The sequence below is a fragment of the Saccostrea cucullata genome, unplaced genomic scaffold (genome assembly GCF_032062105.1).
Source record: "Saccostrea cucullata isolate Sc308-1 unplaced genomic scaffold, CSIRO_AGI_Scuc_v1 ctg4264, whole genome shotgun sequence".
NCBI classification, from domain to species: Eukaryota; Metazoa; Mollusca; class Bivalvia; order Ostreida; family Ostreidae; genus Saccostrea; species Saccostrea cuccullata.
Window position 1 is genome coordinate 16,810 of NW_026930950.1, and position 23,040 is coordinate 39,849.

At 34.5% G+C, this 23,040-nt stretch overlaps 3 protein-coding genes across 3 annotated transcripts; 1 reads left to right on the forward strand and 2 right to left on the reverse strand.

Moving 5' to 3' along the window:
* The first annotated feature begins 378 nt into the window (after positions 1-378).
* LOC134230712 (uncharacterized) lies at positions 379-10,871 on the forward strand. Its single transcript, XM_062712554.1, has 6 exons — positions 379-519; positions 2,476-2,588; positions 3,116-3,236; positions 8,616-8,729; positions 9,103-10,092; positions 10,124-10,871. The coding sequence occupies exons 1-5, from the start codon at positions 457-459 to the stop codon at positions 9,115-9,117; spliced, it is 426 nt and encodes a 141-aa protein (XP_062568538.1). The 5' UTR covers positions 379-456; the 3' UTR covers positions 9,118-10,092; positions 10,124-10,871.
* Positions 10,872-13,727: 2,856 nt separating this feature from the next.
* LOC134230713 (uncharacterized) lies at positions 13,728-14,528 on the reverse strand. Its single transcript, XM_062712555.1, has one exon. The coding sequence runs from the start codon at positions 14,526-14,528 to the stop codon at positions 13,728-13,730; it is 801 nt and encodes a 266-aa protein (XP_062568539.1).
* Positions 14,529-19,124: 4,596 nt separating this feature from the next.
* On the reverse strand, positions 19,125-20,272 carry LOC134230710 (uncharacterized). The gene is made up of 2 exons (XM_062712552.1): positions 20,221-20,272; positions 19,125-19,981 (listed from the first exon to the last, which is right to left on the reverse strand). The coding sequence occupies exons 1-2, from the start codon at positions 20,270-20,272 to the stop codon at positions 19,125-19,127; spliced, it is 909 nt and encodes a 302-aa protein (XP_062568536.1).
* Positions 20,273-23,040: the final 2,768 nt, after the last annotated feature.

The window sequence follows — 23,040 nt, forward strand, 5'->3', positions numbered from 1 at the left end:
TTTCTTTACATCAACATAAACAATAATTGCGACTTAGGTCAACATACTCTGGAATTTAAAGAATTTTTTTTTGCATAAAGCAAAGAAATAAGCACATTTGCTTCTGATAATGTTCTCTTTTATGCTAACTGATTCAGTATGATTCGCGTGCTGAAGTATTTTTGGAATCTGTAACAAATGGAGCACGTGCTATTGTTGTGACCCACTTTATTCCTATAATTTGAGAGTGCTCCAAATGAATCTATTAATTAGTACTTACTGAAAGCATGAACACTTTCTCAGTAACAGTAACTACTTGATATTGGTTAAGTTTATAAGGTTTCTAGGCAAAAAAAAACCATGGATAAGGAGATTTTTCTTTGCTAAAACCAGTGTCCCCTGAATATTAACAGATACAGGAAGATCCCAGGAGATGTGTGTGTGGGAGGGTTTTCTCCATCGGGGCGACAGATAGACATGTCCATACAATGCTCCGAGGATTCCAAAGAACTTGTACTGGAGGAAATTACCTACAAGAAGGTACATGTATTACGTGATGGTAGGGTACATAACAGTGACCAGTATAGGTTAGGTAATGCAAAGTTAATTCCTTGGTTTTTCAGGCCATTTTTTAAAAAAATGACGAGGGAGGGCAGCATTTTAAGAAAACTTTTTTATTGCCCGCAAAACATGCTGAGGCAGCTTTTTACATTGGAAAATACCTCAAAAATGTTGAGGGAGGTGATTTGTTGTTTTTATCATATTGATTTAGCAGTAAAAAGGGTCAATGAGGCACCCTTGGAAGAGATGAGGGAGGGCCTGAGAACCAAGAAGTTAATTTTTGTGGCCTTAGGCTAAATATACAGGTATACAGTGGACCCTCATTTATCCGGACGCTTTGATTCCCAGTCCATTTGTCCAGATATGTTAAGCATCCGGATATCTGAATCACCAATTAAACAAGACAACACAGCATTTAAAAATTTCGTTCCGATGAAAAATCGTCCGGATACTGAAGCATCCGGATATCTGGCGTCCGGATATCTGAAGGTCCACTGTACTATAAAGGCATTATAAGGAAGGGAAAACTCAATAGAGGGTGACAAAGAAAAAAACAAAACAGAGGAGAGAGAAATTGCACCCCAAAAGCAATAGAAAAAAGATTTTTTTTTTGCATGACTTTTATTTGCCTGACCCCTTTTGGACACTGTAGATTCAATCCTGTTCCTTATTCACAACAGGTTGTAATTCTGTGGCACATTAAACACGAGTATGTTAAGGAAGCATATAAATCATTTCTTGGGAAATTAAGACTTTTAAAAGAAAATTTAATTAGATAATTTACCAAAAGCACTGATAAACGTAAACCTTGGTTGACTATTGCCTAAAGATAAAAGAGTGTCTAACGCAATGACGTGCGCCACCACCACGGCATCACGTGATTTCTATTAATAGCGAAATGTTCCTTAATAAAAAAATAACAGAACAACAATACCCGGAGTTTAATAACTTCTATGAGTAAATAATTTAGTTGAAAAACATCTATTTTGCCTAAAAAGTGCTGTTAGAATCCCACTGTCCTGTTAGTAAAATAATTATAACACACATTCGCACGAAACCTTGCCCTACGTTTTGTATTTTACACATATGAACCGAGAATTTTCGTAAAACCATGCTTAACTTGGGATTCTAGCAGCACTTTCAAAGTATTTTAGAAGGCTAACTTTCCATCTGTACAAATCTTATGTTTTGAAATATCCAGCTTATTGTTGTTCTATGGCATTATTTTTTGTCACGAATGACCGAGGAAAGGCGGACTAGGATACAGATATAGCTGACTGTCCTCGAAAGAGAATATAATTAATGAAAATAAATTAGCATACCTGTTTATTTAACTGGACTCCGTATGAATTTCACATATTCCCGATATATGCTTTTAAACTCCATTTAACATATCTTTGTACATGCAGTATAAGCCAAATTCTCTTTACACTACATGATCAATTCCTGAGTTACTCGAAGTAAACATATGACGTCATCGTTGTTAGATTTTCATCAAATTGACAGATACAGCATAACAAAATAAAAACATCTTATTTTGTTAATCCTTACATGTTTCAATTTATTTCTTAGAGTTAATTTACATCTCTAAATACCAATACTACGAAAACCTGTGTTTTAAAATTGACGTCATCTCACCCACTATGACTTCATAATGTTTCACTGACTTAGTCAAGGTAGAATATTCTGTATGCTTCCTTATCACCCCTGCCAACTTAAAAATTTTTAATCCAGAGTTTATAACAGATAACACTGACATTTTTTTTATGCTTTTATCTCAAAGAGACAAAAATGTTTTAAAGATTATTTTACAATACATTATATTAAATTATATAAATTGATAATTCTAAAATCAGAAAATAATTTTTTTTTCTCGTATTATTTAGAATGTCATTTTTAGACTTGATTTATAACCTTGGACCTTTGACCTTGTAGGAGTCGGGAGGTCACAATAGCAGTGTGATAGCGGCGGTGGTGATCATTGTCGTGTTGTTAGTTGTTATCATGGGTGTCTTCCTAGTCCACAAATACATAATACTCAGGCGACAGTGAGTATCCACAAATATATAATACTCAGGCGTCAGTGAGTATCCACTAATACATAATACTCAGGCGACAGTGAGTATCCACAAATACATCATACTCAGGTGACAGTGAGTATCCACAAATACATATTACTCAGGCGACAGTGAGTATACACAAATACATCATACTCAGGCGACAGTGAGTATACATAAAATAATACAGAATACTGTAAAATCACAAATTTTTGAGGTTTGAGGAAAAATATTGGTTTGTGGGGATTTGATTTCGTGGTTGGAGAATGTTTAGTAAGTAATGCATATGAAATTTTACATTTCATGGTGGTCTTAAATTTGTGGGTCTCTCAATACCTCGAAAACAACGAAAATTAAACTTCCACAAAAATTAGTGATTTCACAGTAATTCGGTTACAGTAAGAACAGTGTTCATTATTTCACTATCCCTGTTTTGTGTTGTAGCCGCGTAGTGTACAGATATTCCCTGCTGTAATTTTAATTGAGTGACATTAAGCTGTGGATGTTTTGTGTTGTAGCCGCGTGGTGTACAGATATTCCCTGTTGAATCAGAACGACGCGGAGCAGTATGATAATGAGTTTGAGACCGCAATATCTACCACATCCGCCACGGTATACCACGACTCAGATGACGACGAGGTTAGTGGCGTCCTGTCGATATACAGTAAAACTCGGATATAATGAAGTCACTGGGACCTTGAAATTACTATGCTATATCTGTAATTTGTTATAGCCGTATAAGGAATTCATTAAATTGATATAGCTGGGGATCCAAGATAACTTCGCTATATCCATGAATTCTTAATATCCAAGTTCATACTTTAATTACAAATTTTACTGTAATTTTTTACTTGAGTGGAGTTTTCCCATTCATGATCTTGAGCAAAATTGTTTTTTACTGACAGAAAAAAAATTTTCTCGTCATTAGGTCACCTGAGTAAACTCAGGTGACCTATTGCTATCTGTTTTCGTCCGTCGTCGTGCGTCGTCCGTCGGGCGTTAACATTTGAACATTTTCAGCTTCTTCTCTGCAACCACTGAACCAATTTCAACCAAATTTGGCACAAAGCATCTATGGGTGAAGGGGAACAAAAATTGTGAATTTCATGATCCCTGCCCCCCTGGGGCCGGAGGGGTGGGGCCAAAACCACTAAAATTAATGCAATCTTTAAAAATCTTCTTCTTTACTCCTGGACATCAAGCAGTCAAACTGTTTGCATGATTGTAATCAGCAATGAGTCCTCTACCAAAATTGTGAAATTCATGGCCCTGGGGTCAGGGGTTCTAGTTCTAGGGTGGGGCTAAATAAGTAGGTAGTGAAAATGCATTATTTCTTTGAAAATCTTCTTCTCTGCTCCTGGGTATTAAATAAACCAACTCAGTACATAGTTATGATGAGCAAGAGTGCCTCTAACAAAATTGTGAATTTTATGGCCCCAGGGTCAGGGGTTCTGGTGTTAGGGTGGGGCTCTATTGATTATATAGTGAAAATACATGAATTCTTTGAAAATCTTCTTCTCTGCTCCTGGGTATTAAATAAACTAACTAAGTACATAGTTATGATGAGCAAGAGTGCCTCTACCAAAATTGTGAATTTTATGGCCCCAGGGTCAGGGGTTCTTGTTTTAGGGTGGGGCTCTAATGATTATATAGTGAAATGCATGATTTCTTTGAACATCTTATCCTTTGCTCCTGGTTAATATGCTAATGATCTAATTACATATTTAAGGCCAGGATTTTTTTTATTTTCAGTTTTACAAACCCTCCGCTCAAGGTTTTGAGTTTTCAGAAAAAAAAAAAAAATTTCTTTCCAATGTCAAATTTGAGTCGGGATCGAGATTTCAAATTTACGAACTCGCACTTCCAGTTTTAAGATGAAACGGCGGGTAAATAGGACACAGACTACCAATTATTTTGCTATACATTCCTTTATAATATAAAAAATGATTAAAAAAATTACACCAGCTCAACTTACCTGAAACTTGGCACAGAGTTAGAAGAATTCAAGTCCAAAAATTTTTCAGACTCTCAGGAAAATTCATCGCATGCAGTTTCTGCTAAGGCATCGCAAATAACCCCTACCCTGCTTTTTTCACTTTCTCTTCGGGGAAAGGGTAAATATGGGCCTCTTTACACCCTTCCTACTACGCGCTTAAGTGCAAAATTTCACATATTAACAATTTTATATTTTTTTTCAAACCCTCTCCTTTCCATCTATACCCAAAAATAACATCAGTCCACTCCATAAACACCCCAAAGAATTTTTAAGAAAAAACCTCTATTTTTAAACTGGAACTACTTGAGTGGTCAATGAAATAGGGGTAAAATTAGTAGTCTGTAACCTAATAAGGACACAAACCTTGTCTGATTTTGCTGAAATTTGACATGCTGGAGTCTTTTGTATCTACAAAGTGGCCGGTGAAGTTTCATTGAAATTGATGATTCCTAAGTAGAGTTATGGCCCTTTAATTGATGTGCTGGAACACCTTAAATCAGAGTGTAAAATAAGCATTGGGCACACAGTTCTCAGATTTGAAATGCTCACAGCTCACATGCATGACAGTTATTTTCTTTCCTTATATTTTTGTATACTAGATAAATATGTCCTACACAAATTTCAAGAACAAAACTTAACCTATTGCATAAGTAAATATTTTAAACAATTTTTCAAAGAAATACCTTCAGAAAGCATAAAATTCTTGGAAATATTAAAAATAAAAATATTTAGCACATTTTAATTTTAGTAAAACAAATATTAAAAAATTCTACAATATATAGGCTATAAAAAATTAGTATAAAAGTTAAGGGAAAGGGATTGTTATAAGCAGATTATCCAACCTGGTCAATTCAGCCTCTGTCAGGAAGTGGTACTTACTACTCTAATTGGATTATCCCTGGTCATATTTAGACTTCTTTGATGGGTATTTCTTGTAACAATATGCATTATTAGATAATAAATACCAAAAATTCTGTGAAATTTTGGATTTTATAATTCTGAATTTACAAGAAAAGGAATTTATATATGCATTTTACCTACATACATTCTTCAGGCTGCTGTAAGAAAAGGGGAGGCAACTCTGCACTGTAAAGGTACCAAAAAAAAACAAAATGATTAAAAAGCATGTCTATATACTTTCAATGGTTCAGCATAGAAAATACATACCATGCCTGTGTCACCTATAATCACTCCTGGAGATGCTTGGAAGCTAGAACGGGGGGGGGGGGGGGGGGGGGGGGGGGGGGGGGGGGGGTGGGGGGGGGGGGGGGGGGTGTAGAGAAGGTTCTATTAAAATGGAGTACATAAATTCTGTCTTTCTTGTGTATCACTATTTCTGCACAGTGTTTATCCAAAATCTTGAAAACACATGTCCTTGTCAAAAAATGATGATTTTGTCTGATATGCGACCACCGACAATGATGTCCAAGATGCCACAAGAGTAGAAGAAGTCAGTAGGACCAAACATCCCATATGAAATGTTGAGCACCTTACTGACCTCCCCTGTCTTGGACAATCACAGATCAGTGCCAGCAATCAGACAGCAGATATTCAATTCCAAAAGAAGAAGGAAAAAGAGAAAGTTTCAGAGAGTACACATTGATTGGCAAGAGATGATGATGACAGATGAAAACAGTGTAAAAAAGAAATCAAACACAAAAAAATAATACAAACTTAAGAGTCAGTTGACTATATACCTTTAACTTGGCTGTTGTGGACTGTAATATTGTTGACAGCTGTATCTTGTTTTCTGAATGATCATTGTCTCTGCTACTGGTACAAAATTGTTCACTTCTGACTGGCAACTGGCCTGATTTTTTATGAAGCCACCCATCCAGGCTATAACTGTTTGCAATCCCACATCAGTCAGGTAGAAATGAGCCACTGAAAAAAATTTTTTTAAGAATTTCAACTTTAGTTCACATTCATGATTAATAAGTAATTGTGTCAAATTAATAAGTAACTGTGTCAACTATAATTACAGACACCAAGTAGCCAAAGTTTTGAGAAATTAGGCATTACTTTCCTATTAACAACAGTGTAATCTGAACAATCAAATGTTTAAAACATACCTTGGTTTTTGAACTCCATTTGGCATTTAAAAAAGCAGTATAGGCGAGGAATGGGTTTTATGTCACCTACAACATTATATATAGAATCAAAATTCATATTGCATAAATATTGTTGACACACATCAATTGCACACATTACGTCATACCTTTGACTAGCTGAGCAGGTGCCCCCTCCCCCTTTTCAATTATTTAAATCCATTTAACTTCTCCAAAATACAATTTTTTCCATAAAATTTGTCAACAATTTGCATAATTAGTTCCAAATTATCCAAAAAGTGCCAATAAATTGATTAACGTGAGATTTGACCTTTGACCTCATAGGACACAGACTACCAATTATTTTGCTATACATTCCTTTATAATATAAAAAATGATTAAAAAAATTACACCAGCTCAACTTACCTGAAACTTGGCACAGAGTTAGAAGAATTCAAGTCCAAAAATTTTTCAGACTCTCAGGAAAATTCATCGCATGCAGTTTCTGCTAAGGCATCGCAAATAACCCCTACCCTGCTTTTTTCACTTTCTCTTCGGGGAAAGGGTAAATATGGGCCTCTTTACACCCTTCCTGCTACGCGCTTAAGTGCAAAATTTCACATATTAACAATTTTATATTTTTTTTCAAACCCTCTCCTTTCCATCTATACCCAAAAATAACATCAGTCCACTCCATAAACACCCCAAAGAATTTTTAAGAAAAAACCTCTATTTTTAAACTGGAACTACTTGAGTGGTCAATGAAATAGGGGTAAAATTAGTAGTCTGTAACCAATAAAGCTAGAACTGAGAAGATACCTTGGTTTAGTGTAAAATTCATCGATACGAGTGCCATTCAAAACGTTTCACCCGTTCAAAGGACAAAAAAAATGCTGACGACTTTGTTGCACAATGACATGCTGGTGAGATAATTATGTATTCGTTTCAAAAGTATCTGTCTGTAAATTATTTTCCTCCCCCAGGTTTTAAACTGCCCGTGGTAGCTATTGCATATGTTTAGGTCTCTGTTATAGCTTACAGTCTAAGCATCATTCATTAGAAAATGGTTGCTTATGCATCAGATGTAATGAATAAAACTATGGGAGAAGTTAAGTCCATTTGAGGAAGAAATAAACAATAACCTGAAGAAATAAAAAAAAAAATCAACTATCAAAAGGCAAGAATATACAAATATATACAGGCATGTAGTATCATCTGTATCAGCCAGAAAAATTATTTTACACTTAATTGAAAAAAAAATGTTCCCCAATACTCCCTGTCTGTTTTATGATAGGAATTATAATTTTAGGCATCAAGTAAATTTTAGAACAATGTCTACACATTCACCTAACACATATTCAAAAAATGAAGATATATTGAAAGACTTTTAAAGAATTGATTTTTAAAAATATATTTTGACCAACATCACAAAATTTATATAACTTGCCCAGACTGGCAGATGATGAAATAAGCAATTAAATGTTCTACTTTCCTATTGTAAGCATTATGTGTCCAGTGGTAAGGAGCCTATTAGAATAGCATAAAAAAAGAATGAACAAATGTTAATAATTGATTTATCAAAAAAAAAATTTTTTTCCTTCTCCTTCGAGACTTTTTTATTCTCATGTTCATAACTAAACCTAAACATAAAAAAAAAATGCTGGCCTTATAATGAAGAAAGGGGCCTCTTTCAAAATAGATAATTTCAGGGCCGCTGGGTCAGGGGTCCCAGGGAGGTACTTTGACTAAAAATAAATTAATGCTTTGAAATCTGCCCTTTGATAAGCAATGGTGCCTCCTTCAAAATTTGTGAATTTCATGGCTTTTGGATTAAAACACTAGCCAAATACAATCGCTGGAAAGTTGTTACATGATACTCAGGTGACCTATAAGGCCCGTGGGCCTCTTGTTTTGTGAATATTTTTAAAAACTAAGCTCCAGTTAAATGCAACACGTCTTCCATCTGTTTTTCAGGAGCTGAATTCTCCTGCCGTCAGGAAAGAGAAGAATATGTACGGAAGTACGGCAGGGAGCCAGTCCAGTTCAAATCACACACGGGTTAAATCGTATCACGATGATTCAGATGTAGTAAGTACAGGACAGCTTAGTCAGTCAGAAATGTACAATTCTAAAAGATGTACGCATCAAAATTAATTTAAACAATCATGGCAACAGCCAACTCAGTCAGAAATGTACAATTTTATTAGACGTTAATGTCAAAATCTAATAAAGACTATAATGACAATAGCTAAGTCAGTTAGAAATGTACAGCTCTAAAAGACACACACTTTAAAAAAGAAAATCTAATAAGACTAAGTTAGTTAGAAATGTACAATTCTAAAAGACAAAAACATCAAAATCAAGTAAGACAATCATGGCAACATCTAATTCAGTTAGAAATGTACAAATCTGAAAGACATTCACGTCAAAATTAACTCACTGCTATATTTTTTTTTTACAGGATATGTTAGAATAAATTCTAGGAGAAATTGATTCCACTCCGACATTCCTTTTACACAACAACTGCTGTTTTGTTTTTTCCTGATGTTTTTTTTTAACAACTGTATTTCATGTGTGGAATGGTTGTTTCAAAAAAAAATTCTGATGGATTAGAAAAAAAAAATCTTTATAAAAGTCTTCTGAAGTAATGCTTAAAAATAATCAGCTGCATTAGTGAGAAAAGGGAGGACTCTACATTTATGAAAAATACTTCTTGTCTCTCAATTATACTGTCTTATGCCACTCTGTTCGAAGACATCACATGAAGAAGGAAATTTTTAAAATAAGACTGACGAGTGTTTTCCCTAAGTCTTCACATATATGTCATACAGGTTTGTTCTCAATCCTGCTCAAGAATCGGGATGGATAAAGATGACGCTTTTTTAAAATCTGTGTTTCGTCGTGTAAATCTGTACCAGCACGTCTCTAGAGTTAACGTTTACAGAGTAGTGAACAAGAATGGTTTGTTATTCTGTGTATACAAGGTGGAGTGTTTGTATTCTGTGAAGAATCGGTGTGACAACAGTTTTGTTATTCCTTTATTTTCATGAGGTTTATTGGGTGTACAAAGTTTATACTTTATTTATAGTTTAGGTGTTAGTAAGTTATTTATAAATCATTCTATTTACATGTGATATGGTTTCTTACTTGTTGTCGTGTATATTTCTTTTCTCTTATTTCGGTGTTAGAGAGAGAGAGAGAGCATCTAGATTTTTTATAAGTCTATGACATTACATGTACAACTAGCAATCTCCTTGAATGTAAAGTTTTGGGTAGTAGTTTAGTATCGAAGAAATTATCTTCAGAATTTTTCAGTTTAAAGTATACTATCATTCATAATTGTACATAATAATGAATTCTATTTTCTTTTCTTTTTTCAGTATTTAGACTTAGCAATAACAATGTTCCGTTCATGAAATGATTTGATATTGACTTTGTGTTTTGTATGCAGGTTTGATGTTGAGTTTGTTTATTGTATACAGAACTTCACAGTAGGTTAGAGGATGAATGAAATGTTATACATTTCTTTGGATCTCATTACTGTACATATCTCTCTTTCTGATTTTTCTTAACATTTTTTCAATGACTTATATTAATGTTCTTCTTTAAGTAAATATCTCCTTTGACCTTATATAACATCCCACTTCTAACATAAATTTGACGAACTCCTAATTTGTATACTAACCAACTTTGTATTTTAACCAAGCTTTTTCATGTTGGGTCACTTGTTCATCTACTAAGATTCAAAGCTCAGCAGATAAATTTGTATTGTTTGTTTGTTTGAATTATTTGCATAGCACTGTTGGCATCTTTTGATTGACATATAAAAATTCACACAAAAAGGGGAGCAGTTAAGTAGCAATTTAGCAGTAGAGGCAATTATACTATGCATAATGTAGTGGAAAATAGAATAAAAGTAAAATCTCTTTCTGAAAGTGTGAGCTTGTGATAGGTATGAGTATTGTATATATGTTTTGCACATTTGTTTATATTTCTTAATGATTTGGAAACATTTATAATTTGTGATTTACATTAATTTGGCAAGTCTTGACACAGTCAACAGTATACACTGTATTGATTTCTTTTAAATGAATGAATTGTACATCATTCCATGTTTTCATTATTGCAGTGTTAGCTTTAATGTGGCACATTATGAGATTTTCAGAAAGTTATGTTTTGATAAAAAGAATTATGTTATGAAAGGGAAAAGAGTAGTTATTTTGTTGTTTGATGCGTTTCCCTCCCCTACCCCCCCCCCCCCCCCCTCCCCCTTTTTCCTTTTTTTTTAATGAAGATTGTGTATTTGAGGTCAATGTGAAAGTGAAAGTTAACGTGAGTGAGTTCAGTACTGATATTAAGAAGTGTGTTAGTTGGTAAGGTGCCACTCTACAGAAATCCAGAGTCTGGTCCGCGGTCCAGTCTAACTTTAAGATACAGACCAGGCCTTCTGTCTAATGTTAGAGGTGTATGTTAACTGAGATTTCTTGTTTCATATGATCAAGGTCTTCTTGTTATCTTTTCAATAATAAATATTTATTATTATGAATTTATCTTATTTTTTTTTTCACTGCAACTTACAGTTGGTGTAATTAGTCATATATATATAGATTCGTTTAGAATTTCATGTGTTTGATAATGTGAAAATATACAAATAATATTATTGGTTTTTAGCTCACCTGAGCCGAAGGCTCAAGTGAGCTTTTCTGATCAAAATTTGTCCGTTGTCTGTCGTCGTTGTCGTTGTCGTTGTTGTCATCGTAAACTTTTCAAATTTTCATCTTCTTCTCAAGAACCACTGGGCCAATTTCAACCAAACTTAATACAAAGTATCCTTGGGTGAAGGGGATTCAAGTTTGTTCAAATGAAGGGCCATGCCCTTTTCCAAGGGGAGATAATCATGAATTTGTTAAAAATTAATGGCAATTTTAAAAAATCTTCTTCTCCAGAACCACTGGGCCAGGAAAGATGAAACTCATGTGGAATCATCCTCAGGTAGTGTAGATTCAAGTTTGTTCAAATCATGACCCCCGGGGCAAGGGTGGGGCCAAAATGGCCGACCCAAGTTTTACATAGGAATGTATAGGAAAAATCTTTAAAAATCTTCTTCTCCAGAACCACTGGTCCAGGAAAGATGAAACTCATGTGGAATCATCCTCAGGTAGTGTAGATTCAAGTTTGTTCAAATCATGACCCCAGGGCTAGGGTGGGGCCAAAATGGCCGACCCAAGTTTTACATAGGAATATATTGGAAAAATCTTTAAAAATCTTCTTCTCCAGAACCACTGGTCCAGGAAAGATGAAACTCATGTGGAATCATCCTCAGGTAGTGTAGATTCAAGCTTGTTCAAATCATGACCCCCGGGGCTAGGATGGGGCCAAAATGGCCGACCCAAGTTTTACATAGGAATATATTGGAAAAATCTTTAAAAATCTTCTTCTCCAGAACCACTGGTTCAGGAAAGATGAAACTCATGTGGAATCATCCTCAGGTAGTGTAGATTCAAGCTTGTTCAAATCATGATCCCCGGGGCAAGGACGGGGCCAAAATGGTCGACCCAAGTTTTACATAGGAATATATAGGAAAAATCTTTAAAAATCTTCTTCTCCAGAACCACATGGCCAGGAAAGATGAAACTCTTGTGGAATCATCCTCAGGTAGTGTAGATTCAAATTTGTTCAAATGATGACCCCCGGGGCAAGGGTGGGGCCAAAATGGCCGACCCAAGTTTTACATAGGAATATATAGGAAAAATCTTTAAAAATCTTTTTCTCCAGAACCACTGGGCCAGGAAAGATTAAACTTATGTGGAATCATCCTCAGGTAGTGTAGATTCAAGTTTGTTCAAATCATGACCCCGGGGCAAGGGTGGGGCCAAAATGGCCTACCCAAGTTTTACATAGGAATATATGAGAAAAATCTTTAAAAATCTTCTTCTCAAGAACCACTAGGCCAGGAAAGATGAAACTCATGTGGAATCATCCTCAGGTAGTGTAGATTCAAGTTTGTTCAAATCATGACCCCCCGGGGCAAGGGTGGGGCCAAAATGGCTGACCCAAGTTTTACATTATATATAGGAAAATTCTTTAAAAATCTTCTCCAGAACCACTGGTCCAGGAAAGATAAAACTCTTGTGGAATCATCCTCAGGTAGTGTAGATTCAAGTTTGTTCAAATGATGACCCCCAGGGCAAGGGTGGGGCCAAAATGGCTGACCCGAGTTTTACATAGGAATATAAAGGGAAATATCTTTAAAAATCCTTCTCCAGAACCACTGGGCCAGGAAAGATGAAACGCATGTGGAATCATCATCAGGTAGTGTAGATTCAAATTTGTTCAAATCATGACCCCCGGGGCTAGGGTGAGGCCAAAATGGCCGACCCAAGTTTTACATAGGGATATATAGGGAAACCTTTTAAAATCTTCTTTTCAAGTACTTCAAAGCTATGATTAGTGATATTTATATGGAATCATCCTCAGGTAGTGTAGATTCTAGTTTGTTCAAATGATGAACGCCTGGAAGGGGGGGGGGGTAAATTCAAGCCCGATGTGCTCAGGTGAGCGCTGTGGCCCCTGGGCCTCTTGTTAGGTGATGAAATTTTTCATTAAATTTACCAGAAAAATATCAATATTGACTGAGATGAAGATATTTTTGTAATGAAATATAACGAGGTTCAAATACTCCAAGGTCAGAAAAATATCCCGAGGCAAAGCCGAATAATACTGGTCGAAGGGAACTGAAAGATATACATATCAATATACACTTTATTAAAAAATCCTGATATCAAACAAATGCGACAGACTATATAGCTTTCTTATTTCTAATTTGCTGCGATATATTGAGTTGACATACGAATCAAAGTCACTATTGCTTTTGATTTCCTCTTAAAACAGTTACAACCAAACAATATGTAGTGACAAATTTACTTAAATCTTGCAATTAATGTGGTTTTTGATCATGAAATTAAATAGAAATCGTTAAAAGCTAGAGAAAGGCAATCATTTAATTATATTCAATACCAGTAAGCCTTGCTTTTAAAAGACTTATCAGATGACCGAATTTTATTTCAGTTATTTATTATAGGAACCTCAATCTTTTGTGACCTTTAGATACTTGTACACAGTGATAATATTACTGGTCTCCTGACCAAGATAGAGGTTGTGTTTGTCATCCAAACACAGAGCACAGGGACGACGAAATCCATCGTCTGACGTCATCAACAGACGTAAGAATCCACCATCTTCATTAAGAAGATGAATACTTGCATCTTTAGACCAACAGTTGCACACCAATGCATGTCCAAAACTATCTGTGCAGATACCACTGGGCTTAAAATGAGACTGGAACTTTTGACCTGTGTAGTTAAACCGATGCTGGCCTGAGCTGTCCACGACTACAACTTGACCCCAGCTTGACGACGTCCAGATGTCCCCGTTCCTGTTCTCTGTGATGTATTGGGGTACGTTTTCATACACCCGCCGTCCATTCCTGTCCTCCTCTATGACCTGTGTCCAGCCGGTACTGTCGTGTCTCGTGACCTTACTGAGAAACTTCCCTTTTGTTGTGCTTGTATATTGAACTAGAAGTATTTCCCCATTTATCCGAGAGTAGTGAATACAATATGGCTTCCATTCTGTCGTAAAAAGTGTGGTAATTTCCCCGTCTTTTGCAATCCGTTTTACTGTGTATTCACTTTGTTCAACAAATAACAGGTCTCCTTCCTCTGTTGTGTGATGAAATCCACTCATTGTGAAGAATTTAGGAATATTATGTAATATCTTTCCATTTTTGTCTATTTGTAATAGCTGGTCACGGTCGTTGTGAACCCATATCCTGTCTGACGTCACAATAGAGATATGACGTACACATTGAGCTCCAGGCACCGTCATGGTTGATATCTGAATCGGGGAAGGAAGAATCGAGAATGTCTTTTCACCGTCCCCTTAAATTCAAATAAAAAATTGTAAAGAAAAAATTCAAACCTTCATCGTATTATTAAAACACGATTTACATTTAACTGACATGGGTAGAAATCTTTTTTATATTGACATCATGTATACATGTTATGATTTGAATGTCTCATCGTTGAAATTTTTAAAGTTCCTGTGCAATGCAAATCAACAATAAAAATATAAAGGTTAAAAACCCCAACCTTTAGACTTTTTAAACTCCATTTTTCATCACTGTGCCCTCGGAGCCCTTTCATACCATTTGATCTAAAAGTAAAGGTACCAGTATATAATTGAAACTGTTATGGCACGTGATTTGTAGGTGTTTCTACGAACAGGATTTTTGAAAATGCTTTTATTTATTTGTAGAAGTTTCAATATGTTAACAGAATAAAATGCTCTCTTCTGGTAACCTATTTAAACTTTGACGTGTATGATCAAACAGTTGACATGATCTGTAAAATCAATGTGAAAACATTAGTCTTATATGGCATATACAGCTCAACGCAGTTTTTAAACTCACATGATTTTTTGCACAAATTAAGGTCACAATATTCTTGCAATAAAATTTAACAAAATCGAACTTCAGCACGAGACATAACCCTTATATGTACGAGGCGTAAAAAAATTTTTATTTATTTTTTTGTTTATATAGATTACCAAAAAATTATGATGCACTTAAATATGATAAATACACATTTACCGAAAATTTCAGCTTAGTGTGTCCATTACTTTTTGAGAAAAACGCTTTGTCCACGATTTTACCGGACAACCCTCGTATTAAATATTTTATGTCAAAGGTATATTCATTATACTAAGTCTTCAACGTCGATGTTTCAAAGGGAACTTTATTAATAAATGGTATGATGTTATATCTGTATGATTCTGCAATAGGTATTTACAAATTAAATCAATCGAGTTTTCTTTGATACTATGAAGTAGAAATTTCCAAACTGACATTTTTAGATGAGTATTTTTCTAAGTACTTTGTACATCTTCCGTCCTCGTCTGAAAAATGACAATGTTGTATAAAGAAAACATGCCAAAAGATATGGGATAATAAAGTATTGTTTATCTTTAAAAATAGCAAATTGTTAATATTGACAAGAAAATTATTTTATTCATTTAAGGTCCTAAACTTTGAAAATTTTGCGGTTGGGAGTATCTTTCATGACGCAAGATTTCAGAAAGTAACCCTGAAAGAATGCCAGCTTTTTAGCATGGAAAGCAGTCGAACAGCTGAGAAATACTGTTTATCATCTTGCGCTTTAGAGTCATATTAATGCACAGAAAATAGAGAAGTTACATGAGCTGCACTGTTTTTGTGTGTCTAGACAAGGCAAAGGACTGCTTTAAAAAGAACAAATACAAAGACAACTGTATTTGACGAGAAACCATGAAAAACCATTTGGGAGCTGTCATAATTTATCATCAAAGAGCATATAAAAGTCCTACTAATTACATTGTATTATGTGTAAATTATGTTATAAGTCAAATCTATTAGTTACAAATCACTTTTAAGTATGTATATATGACCATATAGAATTTGCGAAACATTTACTTTAAACAATATTTATTAATATTCTTGTATCATCAACTTATTTGTTAAAAGCCTGTCGCGTTTTATATATTGTTTTTACGTAGAACGTATATTTACGTATTAAATTTACTGGAAGACATACACCTATGCAGGAAATGTTAATGAATTTTTGCTGTACATGTATGCATATTGGACTTTTGCGAAATACGCTGACTTTAACATTTGACGGTTTACTTTTACACTTGGACAATGTACGAAAGTTCTTTTACGATTTAAATATTTAGCTCAACATTTAAATTAAACAAAAATATAGGGTTTTTCCAGAGCACTCGCACAAATAAGTTACCCTTGAATAAAACGACAATTACAATATCCTCAACTAGCCGACTTCACGTGTCACTGCCCCTTACACCATATCTATTACCAACAGAAAGGTTTTCTTATCTATTATCAATTCTGTACCTCCGTACATGACACGCGTTTAAATGTCAAAGTAAACCGTCAACCATAAAAGTCAGTTCTTCTCGCAAAAGTCCATTCAAAGTCTTCGTTTAGGGATGCTGATTAGCATGTATGACTTCGCACATACATATATAATTAGATGAATATGTTTTACACATAAATAAAAATACATTTATTGTTTATTTAAATCACCACCTGAAAATTTAACCTGTTTTTATTCATAAACGTAAGTAGCGCATGAAGGTGAAAAATTAGAACAACACAGCATGTACAGTTTGACAATAGTTCATCAATAATTATAAAAAATAAAACATGGTACATACCCCTCATTCAGATGTGCATGCGCAGTATCAGAATGATTTTTAAGATATTGATAATACAAGTCTTATCAAAGGTTTTTTGACAAATTCGGTACAGGCTTGTATTGCGTGCAGTTATTAAACAGAGGAAACCATTTAAAGGATTTTTTTAAAAAGATCTAACTTTTGTTTGTTTTGTTGTGAAGTAAATATTACGAACCATTGCATACGGTGTTCGTGCTTTTCTTTATTGGAGGATTCAAAAATCAATATTTAGTCAGTAATTGAATCAATATGTCGAAGCCTAATTATAGCTTTATATTAAAAAATGTCCTAAGTATTGATTGGGAATTTAGCTGCTAACATGTTCTCATAGAAGTACTAGTATCTAATGTACTTGGATGTATATATAAAATTTCATTGGTATATACAAACTATTTTTTTTTGGTGGGGAATATGGCTTGAAATTCATGTAAAAAATATCGAGGTAAATTATTGAAAAGCAAGTTGAGGAAACAAGAAAATCAGCAGTCTCGTTTAAAGTCATCATTTCGTAATTTCTATGGTCTATACTATCACCTTGTCAGCAAATACAATTTATCATTAAGCCAAATTTTGACTGACGTTTTTCATACTTATTGTTAGTTCATTATTTATACACTGAATTGACGACGGATTTTCCTGTTATTTCCCGATCATGACAAGGAGCACACGGCGAGTGTGACCGGTTAGCAGGAAATGCTAACTCCTCCATGGCACCTGATTCCCATCTCTGATGTTTCGGAGGTCAGTGTTTGCTCTGCTCCTATTTTGTATTGTTTTATGTACTTTGATATTGATTACCGTTCGTTATCTCCATATCCTTCATCTATACTGACAGAGGCCAATATATTCTTGCAAATTTCACAAAAATAAATCATAATTAGAGTACAGGTCGTAATTGAAGATGCTTCTGAAAAGTAATCAGTCTTGTGAGTGCATTTAATTTTCATTGTTTCACAGAGAATGTACATGGATAGTGAACTAATTTTATCACCAGACTCATTACGTTTTTGTAGATGTTACACATATATTTTTATCACTATTCACCGACTCAGAGGTCCTATTTAATGTATGTTTCAGTGAGTATATTTACCACATAACTAAGGAAAAGGATATATCACATATACAGATGCATATATTCTTTATGTTCAGATCAGGGCCCTATTGGGCACCAAAAGCAACAATTCAAGCAAGATTTATATAATTTATACGAAAACAGACAATACTTAACATTGAAAGAAATGTTTTAATGTAACATATGCATTAATGCTTTAAATGGCTTGTCAAAACAGTTCACAAACAACAGAAAACTCAGTTTAGACCCAACAACTCATTTTCATGAGAAAAATTGATAGTGTTTATTTATAATATTCATCATTTTCTCTCTTTCTATAACACAATTCAAACATCCAAAAAGTGTGCGTTCTTCATCTAATTCAAGTATATGTAAAATTCCATTTCCTCAAAGTCATGGTTATTTCCTTGGGTGAAGATGAGGAAATGCCGGTAAAACTGGTCTGGGGAAACTTTAAGATATATGACTATAGTAAGTAATATACCCAAATATAACAGGTGCAACAGACTCTGTATCTTTTACTTTGATATATCGAGTTGACATGTGAATTATAATAACTCCTGCTAATCACCTCCTCCAAAAAACAATTACACCCCAAAAATACTTTGTGACAAATTTAAGTCTTGCAAGGTGGCTTTTGGAAATAAATAGAAAATATCAAAAAGGTATAGAAAGGACACCAACCGTCAAACATTCAATCATCCTCGTAATGTCTAGATCATGAGTCAACACCTTGCCGTTGGACCCCTGGCCAATTTCATTCCATATTCTTGGCTGACTGCTGTAATGTCTTCTTTCGGAAAAAAATTCAAATCTTGATTGTTGTTTTCCTATTGGTCAACCAATCTCATTGAGCCATTTTTGACAGGTGCATTTTAGGTGTAAATTGAATCCAATATATCTACATAATCCAACTATTTAGTTAAAGTTTTAATTTGATTGGTCTTCTCAACGAGAGTTATGAATCCTAAAATATCCAGTGAAATATGCCAAAAATCCAAAGCCGCATTGCAAGGATGACATTCAATATGACAAACCTTGATCTAACTCTGACCACGTGACATAATTTCATTTTTATAATTTCATTTTCCGTTAGTTACTAGTATTATACAGAGACCTTAGTTTCCTGAGACTTGCAGATACTTGTACACAGTAATTATGTTATTATTCTCCTGACCGAGATAGAGGTTGTGTTTATCATCAATACAAAGAGCACTGGGACGAAGTAGTCCATCGTCTGACGTCATCAACAGACGTAGGAATTGACCATCCTGATCCAGAAGATGAATACTTGCGCATGCATCATTTGACCAACAGTTGCACACCAATGCATGTCCAAAACTATCTGTGCAGATACCGCTGGGCCTAAAATGAGACTGGAATGTTTGACCTGTGTAGTTAAAGCGATGATGTCCTGAGCTATTTACTACTACGACTTGACCCCCGTATGCCGACGTCCAGATATCCCCATTCCTGTTCTCTGTGATGAATGAGGGTCTGTTTTCATAGAGTCGCCTTCCTCTCTGGTTCACCTTTATGACCTGTGTCCAGCCGGTACTGTCATGTCTCGTGACTTTGCTGAGATATTTTACTTTTGGTGTGAGGAAATGTTGAACTAGAAGTATGTCCCCATTTATCCGAGAGTAGTGAATACAATATGGCTTCCAGTCTGTCGTAAAAAGTGTGATAGTTTCCCCGTTTGAAAACTTTTTGATGTTGTATCCATCTTGATCAACAAATAACAGGTCTCCCTTCTCTGTGGTGTCGTGGAAACCACCATGTGTGAAAGATATAGAAATATTTTGTAATATTTTTCCATCATGGTCTATTTGTAATAGCTCATCACAGTATTTGTGCACGTTTATTCTGTCTGACGTCGCAATAGAGATATGACGTACACAATGAGCTCCAGGCACAATTATGGTCGACAGTTGAATCGGGGAGGGAAGAATCGAGAATGTCTTTTTAACGTCTCCTTTAAAATCAAATGTCAATAATTGTAATAAAAAGAAAATATCAAACGTTTCGTTAAACAAAAACAGGTTTTACATTTTATCTGCGACGTGTGTACAAAAGTGTTTCATATTCAACATTTCAAAAAATATACAAGTTTTGAGTTCAATAATATTTAAGAAATTTAATGTTCCCGTGCAATGCAAATTAACAATCAATACATGCAGCACAATCAATATATGTAGCACATAACACCCCAACCTTTAGACGATTTAACTCCATTTTCATCACTTGACAATCGCTGTCCCTCCATTTTGTCTGATCTAAAAGTGAAGAACGGTATTATTGAGACTGTGTAATGGTGTTGTTTGAATGTTTCAACAAAAGAACTTGTTGATTGAGAATTTATCACTTATAAAGAGATGTCACCATATACATGTACAGAAAAAAGTTCAAATTTTGACCTTTACTCGGAAATCAGGACCATTGAGCAATGAGAGATTTTTATTATGCCACGGTTCTTTAATGTCACATCCGAAAAACCCGCAACTTTTCATTTCAAAAACCGAGTGCTAGGCGAAGGAAACATCTGCTACCCATTTTTATCGACTTGTGTCGCGGCTGACCTCCCGATCACAGAGCGAGGCTCAGCGCTCTTCCGGCTGAACTACCATGAACAATTTTCAACGAAACAAAAAACTTTATATTTTTAAAAGCAGTTTAAAGTTCATAATTCTAGTAATATATTTTTACTTTGACCTTTTTTAAAAAAAAACATTTGAAGGAAACATGTTGCTTTGAGAAGGTACTATAATTTTAAGAGAGTATCAAACGTCTTTAAAACCTGAGTATTACAGTATTGATGAATGAAGTTCTTTATTCAGGATCAAATGAGTATCTTCAAGTCAGTGAAAGAATTGATATGCAATTATACTTGGCCTTTATAATACCCCTTTGCTTATTAAACCAATATCACATAACAGATGTGAGTAAAATTTGAAGATAATTTTTTTTCTCTATATTCTTCATTGAAAACAACATTATATAAAATCGAAGGCAAATTGTCAATTTTGTCCAATTTCTTCGTTTATTTCAATACTTAAACCACTAAAGAGCTTTACTTATATGCAGTTAGAGTGATCTGCCTTTAGAGGTAAAATAAAAAAAAATGTTATTGACAGTTAATTACACATTTTGTAATAAATTTAAATATTTTAGGATTATATAAGACGAAGATTAAGTAACTGAATTCATTATTTTCATTAGTTTTCCAATGTAAGTTAATTGCAGTGATTTCTGCTCACAAATAGTCCATCGTTTTTCAATATATTTCCTGAATTGTTATAAATGAATGAAAAAGTCTCAGTATGTGCACCTTTAAATGATACTGTAAACCAACTTCTATTCGCGTGCGAGACATTTTCGCGAAGTTCGCGACAGCCTCTTCCCCCCGAATATTTCTCGCCGCGAACCAGTCCTTAAAGTCTTTTTGTCTATTAACAACAGATAACAAAGGCTTGATCGCGAAAATTAATCGTCGCGAACTAGTTTAACCTCGGTAAATCGCGAAATAAAATCGTCGGGAATAAAAGTTGGTTTACAATATACCGTATTTTTCATTAAGCCCCAAAATCAGTTTCTGCTACTGTTTAGAGCTTCCTTAACATCAGTTCTAAAATTCAAGATCAACGTTGACTAATACTTCATTATGAGTATGTGACTTCAGTTTTCTTGAATTACTGAAATATCGATGCTGATCTGATAAAAACTTGTTTTATCAACTACAACAATTTCTAAGATTATCAAGGAATTTGTGGTAAAATCTGTCAAGAAATGTTATACCAGTGATTTTACAAAATATTGTTTTCCATAAAACATAATTATTTATAGAGAAAAAATAAAAATATCTTCACTTTTGGCAGACATCTGTAAATAGAAGAAACCTGCTAGTGGTCTTCAGATAATTACACTTCCTTTTGCCAATTGATTGTATGGAACTATAATATGTATAGAGTTAACATTGCCTTCATTTGACAACAGACCGACCACTCTGCCGGCTGGGCTACATATGCAGAGGTCGTACTAAAAGTCTTGCAGATGTTAATACTTACTAGTGGCGTGCAAGCAATGCTGTTTAGTTTTGTAGAAAATGCATTCTCAAAGTTCAATTTACAAATTTAGTTTTGTAGAAAATGCATTCTCAAAGTTCAATTTACAAATAAGAGCAAAACAACGCGAAGCTTTGGGATCGTGTGTCATGGAGGGGTGAACACCTCTGTTTACTGATCAAAACTGGCATTTGTTGAAGTAAAATTCTAGACAACTCAATGTGAAAACCATGGCCCGAGAAAATGTGAAAGATGCTAGTCAACACAAGACTTAAGTCAGATTGTCTTTTCAAACAACACCACTATGCTAACAATAGAATTTGTAAAATGCTGTTTTTAAACAAGATTATTGAAATCTTTGTATCATCAACTTCATTGTCAATAGTCTGCTTCTTTTTTCAAAAAATATACAAGTTTTGAGTATGAAGGATATGGAGTGTATTCAATCTCAAAGTCCATAAAACAACACAAAATAGGAGCAGGGATCAGGTGTCATGGAGGAGTGAGCATCCCCTGCTGACCGGTCACACCCGTGTGTGCTTGTCATGTTAGGAAATAACGGAAAAATCCGTCGTCAATTCAGTGTACAAATAATGGAATAACAATTGGTATGAAAAACGTCAGTCAGCATTTGACTCATTTATAAATTGTATTTGCTGACAAGGTCATTGTATCGAGCACAGAACTTACGAAATGGTGACTTTAAATGTCAGACTGCAAATGGGAGACGCATAAATATATTCAGGTAATAAGAAATTATTGCTGCATGAAAAAGGAAAGTTTCCGATTAGTGATTAATGATTATTACTATACAAACAATTAATTAACCGAACAGAATTATTTTGACAAACAACTTATTTTTTGAAAGAATTGTCATATATTTATAAATAGCAAGTCAGCCCCCTACTAATTAAGGAGTATCAAACACAGATAGCAAGCTTACGTTGGGCCAATGTCAGCCCAACGGTGAAAA